The 16,278-nt window shown below is 48.2% G+C and overlaps 1 protein-coding gene across 1 annotated transcript in view; it reads left to right on the top strand.

Annotated features, from left to right (window-relative positions):
• The window catches only part of si:ch211-186j3.6 (neural-cadherin), a 106,929-nt gene that overhangs the window by 31,715 nt on the left and 58,936 nt on the right, over window positions 1-16,278 (top strand). The window contains exons 4-10 of the mRNA XM_037246953.1: window positions 434-638; window positions 1,977-2,088; window positions 4,576-4,825; window positions 8,567-8,709; window positions 12,767-12,939; window positions 15,366-15,534; window positions 15,980-16,150. Of these exons, the coding sequence (XP_037102848.1) occupies window positions 434-638; window positions 1,977-2,088; window positions 4,576-4,825; window positions 8,567-8,709; window positions 12,767-12,939; window positions 15,366-15,534; window positions 15,980-16,150 (1,223 nt within the window). The remainder of the gene's footprint in view (window positions 1-433; window positions 639-1,976; window positions 2,089-4,575; window positions 4,826-8,566; window positions 8,710-12,766; window positions 12,940-15,365; window positions 15,535-15,979; window positions 16,151-16,278) is intronic.

Raw genomic sequence — 16,278 nt, 5'->3', positions numbered from 1 at the left:
GCCGCCGTGGTGGCCTTCGACGGCTTTAACAAGCAGCACAAAAGTGATTACTGCATCGCCGCTATTGATTTACACAGCGACAAACAAAAGGTTGCGCGACAAAGGCAGGACGCCCTTTTATGGTGTGTTAGATCATGTTTATTGGCGCGCACACACACACACACACACGTACACACAAAGTTTGCTGTGACAGTAAGCATTCTCGGCTTGGTCTCATTATCGCTTGCGTTAACCGTTTGGGTTTCAAATTGGGATTTCAAGCCAGTGTTAGAGTTTTTAATTACAGTTGCAGCCGAGGTTTCAAAATAAATTTGTGGTTAAAAATAAAGGTTGTCTGTCTAAAATGAGGGAATTAGGCTAGTCCACATTTAGCCGGCGACTTCTTTTGCCAACATCGGATGTCATCCCTTCTTTTTTTTTGTGGTGCGCGCAGGTTCCTGGCGGCGACGGCCGTCTCCTTCCAGAAGAAGCCCATCAGCTACAGCCTGCTCATCAACCCCAGCAGCCTTTTCTCCATCTCGCCCGAGGACGGCCAAATCAGCCTGACCCGGCCCATCGACTACGAGAGCGACCAGCACCGCTACCTGCTGCTGGTGCGAGCCGGCGAGGGTCAGGACGGCATGAGCAGCGCCGCTGAGGTATCCTTTACTTCCCATCCGTTCCTCAGATGCTTTGTTGGCATATCGCTGGTTGGTTGGTTGGTTGGTTGCTTGGTTGGTTGGTTGGTGACTTGGTTGGTTGGTTGGTTGGTTGGTTGGTTGGTTGGTTGGTTGGTTGGTTGGTTGGTTGGTTGGTTGGTGACTTGGTTGGTTGCTTGGTTGGTTGCTTGGTTGGTTGCTTGGTTGGTTGGTGACTTGGTTGGTTGGTGACTTGGTTGGTTGGTTGGTGACTTGGTTGGTTGGTTGGTGACTTGGTTGGTTGGTTGGTGACTTGGTTGGTTGGTTGGTGACTTGGTTGGTTGGTGACTTGGTTGGTTGGTGACTTGGTTATTTGGTTGCTTGGTAGATTGATTTGTCAGCTCTTTAGCTGGTTGATTTGCTAGATGCTTGGTCAATAAGTTTATGTTAGCTAGCTTGATTAGTTGGACGGTAGTTCGTCTCTTGGTTGTTGGATTACTTGTGTGAGTGAGCGAGCGAGCGAGCGAAACATTCGGCTGCTCAATGGAAGAGTTTGTTCCACGATTGGTTGATGAGTTAATGAGTGTTAGGGTCTTGACAGAAAGACAGAAGGCTACAGTACAGTGGTTAGATATTGCTTACACGTGGACTATTTCTTGACACAGGCATACTTTTTCTTGCTGACTGTTATTCTAGCTACATTGGTTTGTGGTTTGTGGCCGAGCGCGACCACGTGTGAGGCAGCGACAGTGGCGGCGGCGGCGGCAGCCTGGTGTCTCAGGTCAGCTCATTTCCGCCAGCCTCTCGTTTCAATTCCGTGCTAACGCAATCACGCCATGTACGAGTCTTTGCGTGCTCCCTGCACATGAACACGCGAGCACGCACACAACAGCCAGCAAACCCGTGGCATCCACACAAACACACAAATCACCTCAGGGACTCGACATGGTGGGATTTTTTTTATTGTCCATCTTTCCGACTGATATTTACAAAAGGATTTACTGATATTACAGAATTTCATCGTACCGACCGGGAATTAATGTCAGCGCTATTTACACACACCAGCGCACGCGCGTGTGTGTGTGTGTGTGTGTGTGTGTGTGTGTGTGTGCGTGTGTGTGTGTGTGTGTGTGTGTGTGTGTGTGTGTGTGTGTGTGTGAGAATGATGCAAGCTGGTGCATCTGCAAGAAGAAAATGTAGTTTACTACACATGGTCCCTCATGACCACATTTGACACACGCACGCACATGTGGAGTTCCCCGAAGTCATCTTCTTGGTAGCTTTAAATGGCGTAACTCTTGATTGTTACGTCACACTTTGGAGTATTATCAAACCATGTCCTGGTTTCCTCGTCCCCAGGTGCGAGTCATCATCATGGACGAGAACGACTGCGTTCCCGAATTCCTGCAGTCCATCTACAGCAAGGACGGCGTTCCCGAAACCGTCATGACAGCCACGTCACTCCTTCAAGGTGTGTACGTGTGTGTGAGAGAGAGAGAGAGAGAGAGAGAGAGGGGCGGGGCATATATGTTTTCCACGCACTGTCTTCTTGCAAATTGGAACTCAACCTTCTTCAAAATGGCCTTTCCCCAACTCCGCGAGGGGGCGCTACTGAGCGAGTCTTGGATGATTTTGCCCGAACAGAAGATCAAAGCCCAAGACCGGGCCAACTGTCGGCGCCGTTGGCGGCCGCCCAGCTTTGTCGCCACGGCGACGGTCGGCAAGCAGCTTGCGTGCCGGCTGGCCGGCAAAGAGCAAATTTATAAGATGGAAAATGATATTTTGATGATTGCTTGAAAAGAAGAAAGAGCTTTCTTTTTTGTTGCTTATGTTCCACACTTGTTCCTTGCAGAAAGGAAACAAAAACACTCTCCACTGTTATCCTGCCATGTTTGACGCGCACAGCTTCTGCCTTTGCACACTCGACAGATAGAGTGCGCTTGAGTGTTTTGTTTTTTTCTTTTTAGGTTTGCTTTTCTACGGGAGCCAAAAAGGCTCCCGGGCGCTCCGCTGCACGATAGCGCATGCGTGACGCACCAGACATCAAGCACACAAAAGAGCCAAAGCCACGGTGGTGTGCTGCGGGCAACGCTACAATCGCTCGCTTCAAGTGAAAAATGTCAACAACTTCAATCCGGGGATTTCTACCTGGACTGCGCCATAAATACATGGGCCCGCTATTACCCATACTCAAGTTTTGAGCTGAATAAATGACACTTTTGAATACTTGTTTCTTCTCATGCTAGCTGCCGGGCGTAAATAAATTAAGAACAAAAAAAAGTGTGATCTCGGCTGGTGTACCTTGGGAGGTGGGGAATTTCTCCCCGGTGTGTTTGTGTGTGCGTGTGTGTGGAGGTGAGGGAGAGGAGTTTGTTACAATGGAGTACAAATACATATCTATATATATATATATATAAGCCTCCATCATGTCACGTCTTGGCAAAGAAAAAGCAACTTCTTGCACAAATGTGGTTTCCATGGCGATTGGAGCCTCCTGCAGCGTCCCCCATCAGTACAACATCTTTTATGCAATACAACACACACACACACACACACACACACAATGCTGACTAATGGGCGCAGCAGGAGCTCGTTGATGAATGAACAATTGACTTTTTTTCCCCTTCACATGGGACGAGCGTCTTTGCGCCGGTTAGCGTCGAGTGTCTGGCTCGGTAAGAAAAAAGCTCATCAACAAACTTAATCACGTCAAATCCAATAATCAATAAAGCACAAATTGAAACTTCTAACGACCTTGACAACCCCCATTCTGCCGCATTTTCGGCCTTTTTGTCCCTTAAAAGACGACAAAGAATTGTTGCGCTTTTTGTCGTGATTGTCATACAAGTAGAAATAGAAGCTAGGCACATCTAGAGGAAGATGAAAACTTGGTGACTATTTGTGTAAATCATCGGGTTGTGATTTTCTTTTTAAATCAGGCACCTTCAAATAAATAACTTAATAAAAGTAAAGCAAATGATTATTCGGAGGCTCATAAAAGGTGTCACTTGCGTTGTGTCCCCGTGCAGCAGCAGCGCAATTACGGAATCAAACAAATGGAAAAAGAGAATGCCACTTCATAAAGCCGCCTTTAATAAAAGCGTCTGATCATTTACTAGGACGCTCCATTTGAAGCATTTTTTATTTGGATTTTCCCCCCCGACTGCCAGAAGCCTCGACGGCAATAAAGCGGCGCCAGTCACGTCCCGTTTATTCAAATGCAAAGTAAGATAAATTGGAGAATGGAGAGTTTGACGGCGAGCGAAAAAAGTTCTCGTTAGCGGAAAATATGCTTGCTCATGTCCCCGGTGGCGCGCGGCCTTTCCGCAAGGCAATCACTTTGCCGCTCGACCCGCATGGATTCCCAATGAGTCCCATCCAAACGCGTTTGCTCCCTCGCTCGCTCCCTCGCTCGCCGCCCGAGCGACGCTTTGGTCGACAATTAGTTGATTGGACGTCGTACTTGGTTTGGACCATTTACATCAGGGGTCTCAAACTCCAGGCCGCATTCCTACATGTTTTCTAAGTTTCCCTCGTTAAACACACCTGATTAAATTATCCGGCTCCTGCAGAACGCGAGGATGAACTGATCGGGCCCCCCCCGAGGACTGGAGTTTGAGACCCCTGATTTACATCAAGAGGGAACTTTCTCTCCACTGTAAAATACTATGAACTTAGCAGTTAGCTTAGCATGTGCCAACGCCTGTTAGCAGCAAACGAACAAAAGTTTTGAGCTTTTTTTATCGTTGTTTTCTTTCTCTCCACTGTAAAATATGAAGCTGAACTTGGCCGTTTTAGCAGTTAGCTTAGCGTGTGCCAACCAGCCACTGTTAGCAGCAAACTAATAAAAGTTGGTTTGTTTTTTTCTCGTTTTCTTTCTCTTCACTGTAAAAAATATAAAATATGTAAAAAAAAAATGCTGGTTTTTGTTCACGATGTGTCTTTTTTGTGTCCTCAGTTTCTGCCAGCGACTGCGATTCAGAGAAGAATGCGGAGCTGACGTACTACACGCTGAGCCCCGACTTCACCGTGTCGCCACACGGCACCATCTTCCCGGCCGGGCCTTTGGACTACGAGAGGCCCAACCACCTGTACGAGTTTGTGGTGATGGCGGTGGACAAGGGCGAGGTGGCTCGCACCGGCACGGCCACCGTGAGGGTGCGCATGGCCAACGTCAACGACGAGCCGCCTGACTTCTCGCAGCACGTGTGAGTACCGCTACGCATCATCCCCCACGTCCGCGGTTGGTTTGATATTTCCCACCTGGAAAGTCAAGTCCCGACTTGCTGAGCTGCTTGCAAACAAATGGTATCGTGTGACTGACTGACCGACTGACGGGCGAGCGTGAGAGGCGGCGAGCTCCGCTGGCGGCTCAGCCCCTCACTCACAGCTGCTTCCCGTTTTGGATCTGTGCGCAGCTGCAATGAGCCACACTACCCCTGTGCCGACATCACAATCGCCCCACCCCCTCCGGTGGCGCCGGCGTCTTCTTCTTAATTGGATGATTTTCTGGCAACGAGCCGGGCACAAGCGGTGAGCTCGGGTCAGTCGGCCGTGCCCACACTCGGAAAGCCCCGCCGTGCTTGTCGTCACTCTCAGAGAAGATTGTGATGGACTGGCGCCATTGATGTACTTGTCAAGTACACTCATGCATCGTGCATCTTATCCATTGTTTCTATAGCGGCCGCTGGTGCCGGTGCGGGTCCGCGTACGTGTTTTGTGTACTTCTATTGATTGAATGTCAGGCGAATAATGAGTCCCCTTTCTCCGTGTGTAGAATCCAACCTGCCACTGCAGCTGCTGGAATTAAAGAGATAAAGGCACTGGACAATTCAATATCATGCGCAGCCTCAATATAGCACAACAATGGAATTAACACCTGCTGCTATGTGGCGAGAGAGAGAGCGAGAGAGAGAGCGAGAGAGAGAGCGAGAGAGAGAGCGAGCGCGGGCGGACAGGACAGGACCAAAAGCAATAACAAAAGACAGCAAGATCAACGGCAATTGTTAGTGTGAAGTTTGGGAGGGGATGGACGGACAGACAGACAGACAGACAGACAGGCAGGCAGGCAGGCAGGCAGGCAGACAGACTGACAAGCGTCATTGTCTGCCGCTCGCTCGCTCGGAGAGGCCGCCACAGACGACACAAAGCGAAAACACCAGTGTGGCTTTTGGGAGTGCGCCAAGGTTATCGTGATTAACAATAATTAATCAAATCATTAAAATGGAAAAAAACATCATCTACTGGAACCAAAAATGCAAAAATAACAAATACTTGAAAATGTCTTTGGTTTTGATGCATGAGCTTTTGGGATTCATTTATGATTATTTATTTGGGTATCACTGTAAATAAGTAAAACACAATCTCGACTCAAATTAGCGTATGAATATCGTGCAAGGTCTTGTCCGGACTGCGACGTTTTGTAAGGCAGCAGTGACAACATTTTGTGTTGGAATTCAGACCTTGTGGGTTTTGTCATTTTTTTAACTCATTCAGTCCCATTGACTGTTCTAGACGTCAACTATATTAATTGGGTGTGAATGAGTTAACCGCTGCAAAACGAAGCAAATAAAAATAGTCCATACATTAAAAAAGTAATCCAACTAAAGTGATGCATTTTCAAAAAAAAAAAAAAAAAACTAATAAAATAGGGATTAAAAAATAACAACGGCAGCAATCTGCTAGCAAGTAACTTGAAAATGGACAAAAATGAGACAAAACACATGCTAGCACTTGAGTTGACAGACACACAGACAGAAAAGAGACAGCAAAAAGCAATAAGCAAAGCAATAAAAAGAGCTTCTGCGTGTTACCGGCAAGGCGTCATGATGGACCTTTTATTTATCTATTTATTTATTTATTTTGGTATTTTGGCGTCGGTGACAGCAAGGAGTCGAAAGGCGTCAGCGTGCGTCCGTCTTCGCCGACGGCGCCGCTTTGAGCTGTCGCTCCTTTCCTCCCACCCGACGACGACGGACCGCCGTCGCTGCGTGGCTTGCCAATTTGCAGCTGTTGCCTTGGCAACCGCTCCCCCACCGCAACAAAATCATTTTTTTTCATTCATCCAAAGTTGGAGAAAGAAAAGATGCGGTGGTGGGCATCCCTCTCCACTTCCTAAATGTCACCTTTGTGATAAAAGTCACCAATGCGGCGGGCAAGGTTTGTCTCCGAGGAGACGTCATTGTCAAAAATATCTTTTTTCCTTATCCCCGAGTCATCTCCATTTCAAGCATCTTCGACATTCTCGGCATTCTCGCCACGTATCAAAGCAAAAACACAATTAGCGTCAATGCGCTTCGAACGAAACGCCGACTCGACATTTTTCACCTCGCATCCCCATTAGAGTCCAAACAAATTTGAAGCAAACACACTTTTGGGAGTAATTATCCCGCGTGGAAGCAAGCTCACTTTTGATTTCAGCGTCGCTAGGACCAAGGGCAAAATCCATCAGCTCTCTTTGACTAACAAGAGAAATTTCAAGTTAAGGGATTATCGCTCCACGAGGAAAGCAAAAATGTGCTGATTGCAACGCGCTTGACATCAATCGCCTCTCAACCGCTTCCTGGTGGCATATGAAACATTCCACGCCGTGGGGGGTTGAACTATGGATTCCGAAGGGCAGCAGGCACAATTCCCTTGTTTTGCGGCAAGCTTATCTTCTGAAAAGCAAAAAAGGACTGCCGTGAGCTCACGTGGCGCTAACAAGTGAGACTTTGAATTTCGCAATCCAACAATCCAACGCCTGTTGCTTGAGAACTCGCGGGAGGAGGTGGTCCAGATGAATGGCGCAATCACCCCCCCCCCCCGCTTCCACGCCCCCCCCCTCCCTTTTTTAGAATTGTAGGCCAGTCGCCACCTAACCACCGGCCTCCAATTCCACAAAGCAAATCAAGTCAATAATTAAATTCACTAATTAATTTCCGGGGCCTGCGGGAGGCTTCTCTTTTCTGCGAGCTGAGGCGGCGTGCGGAGAAAACAAAGTTGCGCACACCAGGAAAGAAAAGGAGGTTAGAAAGTAATTAGTGTGTGCTGGTGTATGTCCGAGGTGCTTTTCATTTGATTGCAACATCGATCAGAACAAATTGGAGACGTGCCGAGGGTCCAAAACGGCGCCGGCCGGGGCCGCGTGGAGCCGACCTGATTGAAGTTTGCGTCCGTTCGCTAAAATAGCACTCTATTCACGTCAAAGGCGAGGTCGTTGCGCCGTCGAGTCGGATTAACCTGGCGGACCTTGAGCGTGGCTCCTCAAAATGGCGGCGCTCTTTCCGAGCAAGAAACACTCGGCGGACTGAGATAACGGGAGGGGGGGGTACAATTACTATTAACATTGAACTGATTTATTTCCAAATAAATACCTCAAAGTGGGAGTTTTTGTGTTTTTGCCAAACAGCATAAGAAAGACCCAACCAGGTAGAGAAAGCGCCGTTAGCCCACTGCGAGCTTTGTTCTTTCAAACGATCTTCTTCACAGCACTCCTGTTGACATAGCGCAGCAGAAAATAGTCAAACGCCTGAAAAAAACACTTCTAACGTTTGTCGAGGCTTGTTGCACGCATTCCAAGAAGAGTTTTACTTGCAGACCCAATCTGGACTGGGAAATCAAAGTCAAAAGTCAAAGTCAGCTTTCAAGACACACAAAGAAACCGAAATTCCGTTTCCTCCATCCCACGGTGACGAGACATACAAGTAGGCGACACAAAACAAAAACAAGAAGGCACAAACCATAAATAATAAATAAAAAAAATGATGCTAAAGTGAGAGGGGGCGACCCGAGACGTGGACCGAATGACCCAACTTTTGACGCTCAACCTGACTGAATGACTTTCCGCCGGCCGGCCACATGGCCCAATAAAAAGGGAACACATTTTAAAATAAATAAATAAACGATATGAGGGCTCAAGGCAGAAAGATCTGAGTTTGTCAAGGATGGTTGTGCCTTTTCTCTTTCAGCTACCGGACGTTCGTGTCGGAGGACGCCGGGCCCAACACGTTGGTGGCGACCGTGCTGGCCAAGGATCCCGACGGAGACGGCATCACCTACCGCATCGCCTCGGGAAACGAGGAGGGCAACTTTGTTATCGACAGCCAAAAAGGTAGGAAATGTTTTGCCTTCTTCTGACGAGGATGGACCACCACGCTTCGTTCCGCCAGCTCGCTCGCTCGCTCGCTTGGGCGTGTTGAAATTCTGACAGCTTGCGTCGCGCAGACTTTGAAATAATCAGCAGTGTGCAGCCAGACAAGCGTTTCCTTGCATATTTTCTCACAAAGACGACAAAACGACATCTGAATTTTATTGCGCCGTGTCGGCGAGCAAAGGGGCTCGTTTGGAGGCTTGGGCCGGGGAAGCGGGGCGGCGGGATCGACAAATCAATCAATAAATAAGACTCATAAATAAATAAATAAGACTCATAAATAAATAGGTCATTAGATTAATAGATGAATATATGAATGAATATATAATAAATAAATAAATGAATAAATAAAAACAACAAACATCTGTCTTAATTGAATAAATGACTAGATGCATAAATAAATAAACGAATAAATAAACTTCAGGCTTACTTGAAGAAAATGTTCATTCATTTTTATGCCACTCCTTTAAAAACAGAATTTTCAATAAATCAGTTCCGATATTGGGTGGCATTTTATAGTGCAGGTGTACCTAATGTTGTGTCCGGAGAAGCTAACGTTCATTGAATGAGCATAATCAACATTGCGGTTCGTTTGTTGCGACCTTTGACTCTTTTAATGAGCGCCAGCCAGCCTGTTGTCGCAGACACACAAGAAGGCACACAGGCAAGGTGACACGCGAGCGAGGTCCGTCACGCACTCCGCCAACGAGCTTACTATTTGCTCTGTAAAATGATTTTTTGATCATCTCCTAATTGACGTGGAGCACATTGGACTCCGCCCTCGCGCGTGATCCGTCCTCTTTTACCGCTGATGGTGATGGAACACCTTGATTGCTTTGCATGCAAACATAAACACACAATCTTCAATCGCAAGTGTTAATTTGCTTGTAAGTCAGCCCAAAAAATACTACAGTGGCTTTGTGGCAGATTTAAAGGGGCCATTAGGATGGCAACGGCTCGGTCAATATGATGATCAGGCTTTCCTATTACAAGCGCTAAATAAACGGGCGGTGGGCAGGCGGCGGCGGCTGCCAATAAAGCGTCTTCCCCGCTCGCCCTGCCACATTGTGTTGCGAGAGTGCAAATGAGCCAAGTTTAAATGGGAATTTGGAGCACATCAAAGTGGACGGGCTGTATAGCTCAACAAATGACTCCTGCCGCTTTGGAGCCGGCGAGTCGTCCCTCAAACGTCCTCGTGACGCTTCTCGTCTTAACCGGAGCAAAATCCTCTGCTGGCTGGCCTCCATCCGCGACTGCATTTTGGCTTTCCCGCCCCGCAACCCGGACTCTCCCGGCCGGCTTTTTCCGTTGCTGGCAAATGATGGTCCGGCACCGTTTTCGAGCGGTCGTAATCGCTTTCAACTTGATGATATTTCCAACGATTGTCGGAGCGGGACTTTGAAAGCGCGCCGTTTGCTTGCTCGGACCGACCGAGATCAACTTGAGCAGTGAACGGAGAAAAAAACGGAGAAGTGCGACCGTGAGCTGAACGACTCAAGTTGACCCTGAACTGGCTCTAAATGACTGGATAATGGCAGCAGACTGAGACCAAACGACTCCAGAGTGCACACTTAGATCCAGTGCCTCGACTCAGGTGGAGTGTGTGTGTGTTCAAATCAAAGTGCCAGCATAGAAAGCTTGTTGTCACAATGTCGGCTTGTCTTCCTTCGATTTTTTCTTCTTGTTGTTCCGTCCTTTAGCAGTTGGCCCTGAGCTTCTGTTGGGTTTGACGGCTGACCCGCATCTGATCTCAGCTTTACGCAAAACACCCGCCCGCATGGCTTTGCCCCGCTTTCCCTCAGGCTAATGTATTGTTATTCTGGCTTCTCTTCCTCCCCGTCGCCTTTCCTCTGATTCGCATCCTCTCAAGGTTCCTTCCTTCCTTCCTTCCTTCCTTCGTTTCCTTCCTTCCTTCCTTCCTTCCTTCCTTCCTTCCTTCCTTCCTTCCTTCCTTCCTTCCTTCCTTCCTTCCTTCCTTCCTTCCTTCCTTCCTTCCTTCCTTCCTCCCAGTCTTTTGGACGGATACGTATGTGCTCAATGTCCAGTCGTCCCTTGTCATCGAAATGAAACACACGCTCCTGCAATTGCTGCCGCTTGCATCAGCGCCGTTGATCAAAATATGATGCGATCCCGGTCGAGCACTCCGATGGCGTCTGTAGCCAGCGCAATTTCACATGGGCCAGCGAGCACCCTACCTACCGCTGGCTTTTATTTATGTTTTTTAAACCTGCTTTGACACGGATACTGTTTTGAGTTTAGATTCACTAATGAAGCGGCCGGGGAGTGCGCGCAAGTGTCGACGTGCGCGGTGGCAAGGACACGCAAAGGTCTGAGAAGATGAGAGGAGACATGAACCTTGGTGCCTTTGTGTTCTTGGAAGATCCTAAAACCTTTCCCGTGTAGCATTTGCATCCACTTAGGCGCTGCGTGCACGGCTCACGTCTTCAGCTCTTAGTTTCACAGTCCATTCAGGGGGCCCTCTTTGTCTCTCTCGGCATATACGTAATGCGTCTTGGCTATCTCCGGCTAAATCGAAACATATGATGTACACATTGAGTGGGGCCCAAACCACTTGCATCTATCTGGCCTTGTGTCGCAATCCATTAAGCCTGAGTGCCTGTGTGCACATGTTTGTGTGTGTGAGCGTGCATGTGTGCGCGCGCCTTCTTTTTATCCCACTGAGCCGCATCTGCGGTGTGGTGGATGTACAATATGTGAGATGTACGTATGATGCGGGCTTCGGAGATCTATAGGCCCGGCCGTATCTCCGATTAGGACTTCAAATTCCACGTCGGAACTCCCTCGTCATTTTGTCTCGGTCGAAAACTCTCTCGATGCATTTACTTGAAGGCTTGAATCCATCCATCCATCCATCCATCCATCCACCCACCCACCCACCCACCCATCCATCCATCCATCCATCCATCCATCCATCCATCCATCCATCCATCCATCCATCCATCCATCCACCCAACCCATCCATCCATCCATCCATCCATCCATCCATCCATCCATCCATCCATCCATCCATCCATCCATCCATCCATCCATCCATCCATCCATCCATCCATCCACCCAACCCATCCATCCATCCATCCATCCATCCATCCATCCATCCATCCATCCATCCATCCATCCATCCATCCATCCATCCATCCATCCATCCATCCATCCATCCATCCATCCATCCATCCATCCATCCATCCATCCTTTAACTTCTGGCACACCTGTAAGCGGTTGCCAGCCAACGGCAGGGCAGAGTCATTGGCTAACTCCATTAGCTAACCTGGAAACGGACGCCATCCGATGATGCACGAGTCTGCGGGGATAATGAGGATGTGGCAACGTTGTAATGAAGGTGTCCGGGTGGGAAAGTGCACCCGAGTGCTGGCGGGCGCCGGAGCGTTCCCTCATTTTAATTGACAATCGGCAGCCGGCGCAGTCGGAATACCCAAGAAGCCGCCTTAGAAGAGCGAGACGGCAGCGCGGCGGAAGGGTCAAAGTTGAAATGGAAATAGACGGCATGCAGATTCCTCGAGTGCGCGTGCCAACCGAGGGTCACGCTTCTGACAATCTACGAGCTTAATAGACTTCCTCTTACGCGCCAGCAATCTGCCAGTCTTATTATTGATTTATGATATGAATATTTGGCTGCAGTTCAAAGGCGGCCGGCTGGAGTCATGTCCGAACGCGGCGGCATCATCTGCATAAGACGCGCCGCCGCCGCTAATGCCGCTTATCTTACGAGTTGTAACTCCCTCCAGGTTTGGGCTTATTTGAGAGAACATATGCTCAACGGCAGAAAAAGAACATCTTCAAATGGGAATTGTAATATGTCAATCAGTTTGTACCAATCTGAATGACAAATAAGCTTGCCTCCAAAATCATCACTTTTCGAATAATCCCAAAATTCACTGTATAAAATCGGTAAAAGTAGTAAGCAAGCACTGTGGAAATGGTATAAACGTAGGATGGTGGCGTTGCGCTAAGCTCCGCCCCTTTTTTGCTTGTCCTCCAGGTTTGATCCGTCTGCGCTCCAGCCCTCCGCCTCAGCTCCAGGGCGTGGAGTACGTCCTCAACGTGACGGCCACGGACGACAACGCCTCGGGCGGCCCTCGCGCCCTGTCGTCCACCGCCCAGGTGGTGGTCGGCGTGGACGACGTCAACAACAACAAGCCCGTCTTCGAGAAGGTGACGTAGCGCCGAGCGACGGGCAGCTTGCGAGCGCTCTCAAGGGTCCTTGCAAAAGGTTTCGGGAGGCCATTTGCGGCTCGCTCTCCCTCTTGATCACCGTGACGACGGCGACAGCGCTGCCATCCTACTCCATCCCGCATAAGTCGTCTTTTGCCGCTCAAGCTCCTTGTCTTTGGAGCCGCCGTGTGGTTATCGGTCTCCCCGGAGGAGCGATTAGCCGCTCGGACCCTCGTTCAAAGCTTTGACGTCCCACGCAAGCGTGTGCAAACGAGCCAAACTTTAACGGGTCTCGTTTTGCATTTCTACTGTTCTTCTTTCCCTGCCAGCTGTTTTCAAAGCTGATTCGCCCGCATTGCCGGACGTATTTTCAGACATCTTTCGAGACAAAGGATCCGTTGTCTTCTGAAACAAATAACGGAAAATAAGAGCAGACAGACATCGTTTCTGGCCGGACAAAAGTATTTCAAATTGAATCACTTCTTTCATAATCAACGGTAGAATTTGGGCCGGTCTCACCAGAAGCACCAAATGATGCAAATTTTTATCATTTTGTTTTAGTTGTTGATTTGAGGAATAATGTTCTGGAGACATTTGTAGAAAAATCCACCCCAAAAAAATCAAAACAATTTATTTTTTACCTCAAAACTTGAATTCATATTCTCACAAATATACAGAATTATTATTTTTCCAGATTGTTCGCTGTGTGCATCCACTCAGGTCTGAAGGCGTAGTGAAAAAAAGGTGGAGTGGCTTTAAAAAAAGAAAAAAAAACCTAATCTATTCTCCAGTTGAGGTCGGGAAGCTTTCAAGCTTGTCTTCCAGCTCAAACGTTTGGTTAAAACATGTGACCGGCGTCCTCCTCTGACGCGAGGCGAGCACTCCAACTCGGCCGGCGCCGCAACGAGGTTCCGCTCTCCCTCAACGTGCACTCCAGCGGCAAAACTAACCAGCCGTGTCGCAGAGGTCAGGAACTGAGCCGGCAAATTTAGCGAGGAATCGCTAGCGCGCTCGCTCGGCCTTATCGTGGCGAGATGATGTCGAGTGCAAAGGAGAGCAAGGCTGCCAGATAGTAAGCGCTCTTGCTTGTTTATTGCATCTTTTGTCATTCTTCCAGCTCAACTTTCCAAACAATCTTTTCCAAGGTTTGTTTCCCAAAAAAAGAAGAAAAAAAAGTTTACTAAAAAAAGGAACAAAAAAGGAGAAAAAAGATTTTTCTCTGAAGGGTTCTGGGAAACGATGCTGAAAAAACAAAATGTCAGACATCTTTTTTTTCCCAATGGGTCGATTTAGGATGATCACAACTACCAAAATTCAAGTTGCTGAGCAAACTTTACTGAACTAACTTTGCTTCATTTCTATGGTTCAGGCTTTAAATTCTTCTGCTATATTTTGGCCACAAGGGATGACCAAAAAAAAAAACAACACTTTTTGCAAATGCCAGCTACCAACCAAAATGGCAGACTTGGTATTTGGGGCAAAAATTCCTAAAACCTTTTTGTGCGTAAATACACTTATGATTAACCAAACGACAAGTGACTAAAATTTGCACCAAATCTGCCTGCCTGAATTCCAAGCCCATAATAATGCGAACCAGTGACAATGAATCACAATATGATGAGAATATACAATCCGACGCAAACCTTTCTCTCTCCTTTCCGCCAGGGATGGCGTATTCAGAATATCCGATTAATAGTCGCACATTTCTGCACTTCCACCTCAATGGAGCCGTTAAGCAGCTCCGTGAAATTGCTGTGGAACTTCCCATAAATCAAGCGCACGCACACACACGCACACACACGGCTGCTGGTGCAGATACATGACAGTTAGCGGTGAAAATAGAATCAAGTACTTTTCTAAGCGAGCTTCATTAATTCACGCAATTTGGCTTGGAAAAGCAGGAACAGCTTGTGGGGGCGCAAACATCTTGGCGCAGAGAAATGCTACCTTATGTATAATAGATTCATTTTGAAAGTCTCACTTGCAGGCAGAGGAGCCCTGTGCTGCAAATGCACTCGCACTGCGGAGGGAGGAAGGGGGGGGGGGGGGGAGGCCCACTGCCGCGAGAAGTCAGTGGGGGGAAATCAAGAAATACAAATTAAAGCCGCGTACAGCCGTGTCAGCCTCGAGCGCTCGCCGCGACGCGACGGACTCGGAAGGAAATGTGAGCGGCACGGAGACGCTTTCCCGCTGCCAGACGCTTTCTGTCAGTAGGGAGCGCCGATGAGTCGACAGCACACTTGAGTTGATAAATTGGAAAAAGTGAAACAAGTTGACATGAGGCTCACATGCTACTTTCATACATTGCTTCCTCAGCCTTTTGCTCATCAAGTTTGTCAAAAGTCCGAGCACTCGGTTAAAAGGGTGCCTGTGCGATAAATAAACAAATCAGCTGTGCCTTAGTTTGCTCTCCCTCCTTCTCTCAGTGCCAGCAGTACCGCGAGAAGACGAGGGTTCTGGAGAACCAGCCGGCCGGGACCTTTGTGCTGCAGGTTGAGGCGGCGGACGCCGACGAGGGTTCCAACGGCAAGGTCACGTACGGCTTCATGCACAAAGACTCCACCGTGCCCGCCTTCAGCATCCACCCCGACACAGGTGCAGGGCTGTGGGCTTTTAGACTTTGCACCTTTGTTCGCCACCGTCCCGCAGTAGACTTTTGAAAACAGATCGTAGCATCGTTCTGAATGTAGAAAAAAAATGCTAAATGGAACCAATTTTAACTCATTCCGTGCCATTGACGGTTATAGACGTCAAAGATTTCAACTGGGTTGGCAGTGAATGAGTTAAAGATTCCTCAGATTCTGAATTTGAATTACTAACACAGATTTTTATTTCTATCTGTATATTTTAACTTTTTAAACTATTTATAAATTGCGTCTGTGTCATGACAACAAGTTTTTACGGCTTGGAATATCAATCGAGGTTTTCATCACCGCAGCGGGATGCAATCAAAAGTGATTCCTTGATTTCCTCGGTTTGCTTTTTACGGTGTCAAAGGTTCCCGATGTGCCCGTCACGTCTGCTGCGCTTTTGTCTGTAGGGACGATTGTCACGGCCCGCAAATTTGATCGCGAACGCCAGCGGGAGTACGCGGTGACGGTGACGGCCACCGACCGGGCCAACGACCCGCTGATTGGCATCTGCCAGCTCAATATTCTCATCGTGGACCAGAACGACAACAGCCCCAAGTTTGAGAACATTCGCTACGAGTGTGAGTAGAAAAAAACTCCCTCCACCAGCTACATTTTGAAAACCTTTTTTTTTTGTTGCCATTCGGCAAATGAAATCTTGCGCAAAGTTTCGTATGTTATGTTACGTTCAACAAGTGGCCCAATTGTT

Source organism: Syngnathus acus, chromosome 3, assembly GCF_901709675.1.
Source record: "Syngnathus acus chromosome 3, fSynAcu1.2, whole genome shotgun sequence".
NCBI classification, from domain to species: Eukaryota; Metazoa; Chordata; class Actinopteri; order Syngnathiformes; family Syngnathidae; genus Syngnathus; species Syngnathus acus.
The sequence above is the reverse complement of the archived record's forward strand: the minus strand, read 5'-3'. Positions and strand labels throughout refer to the sequence as shown.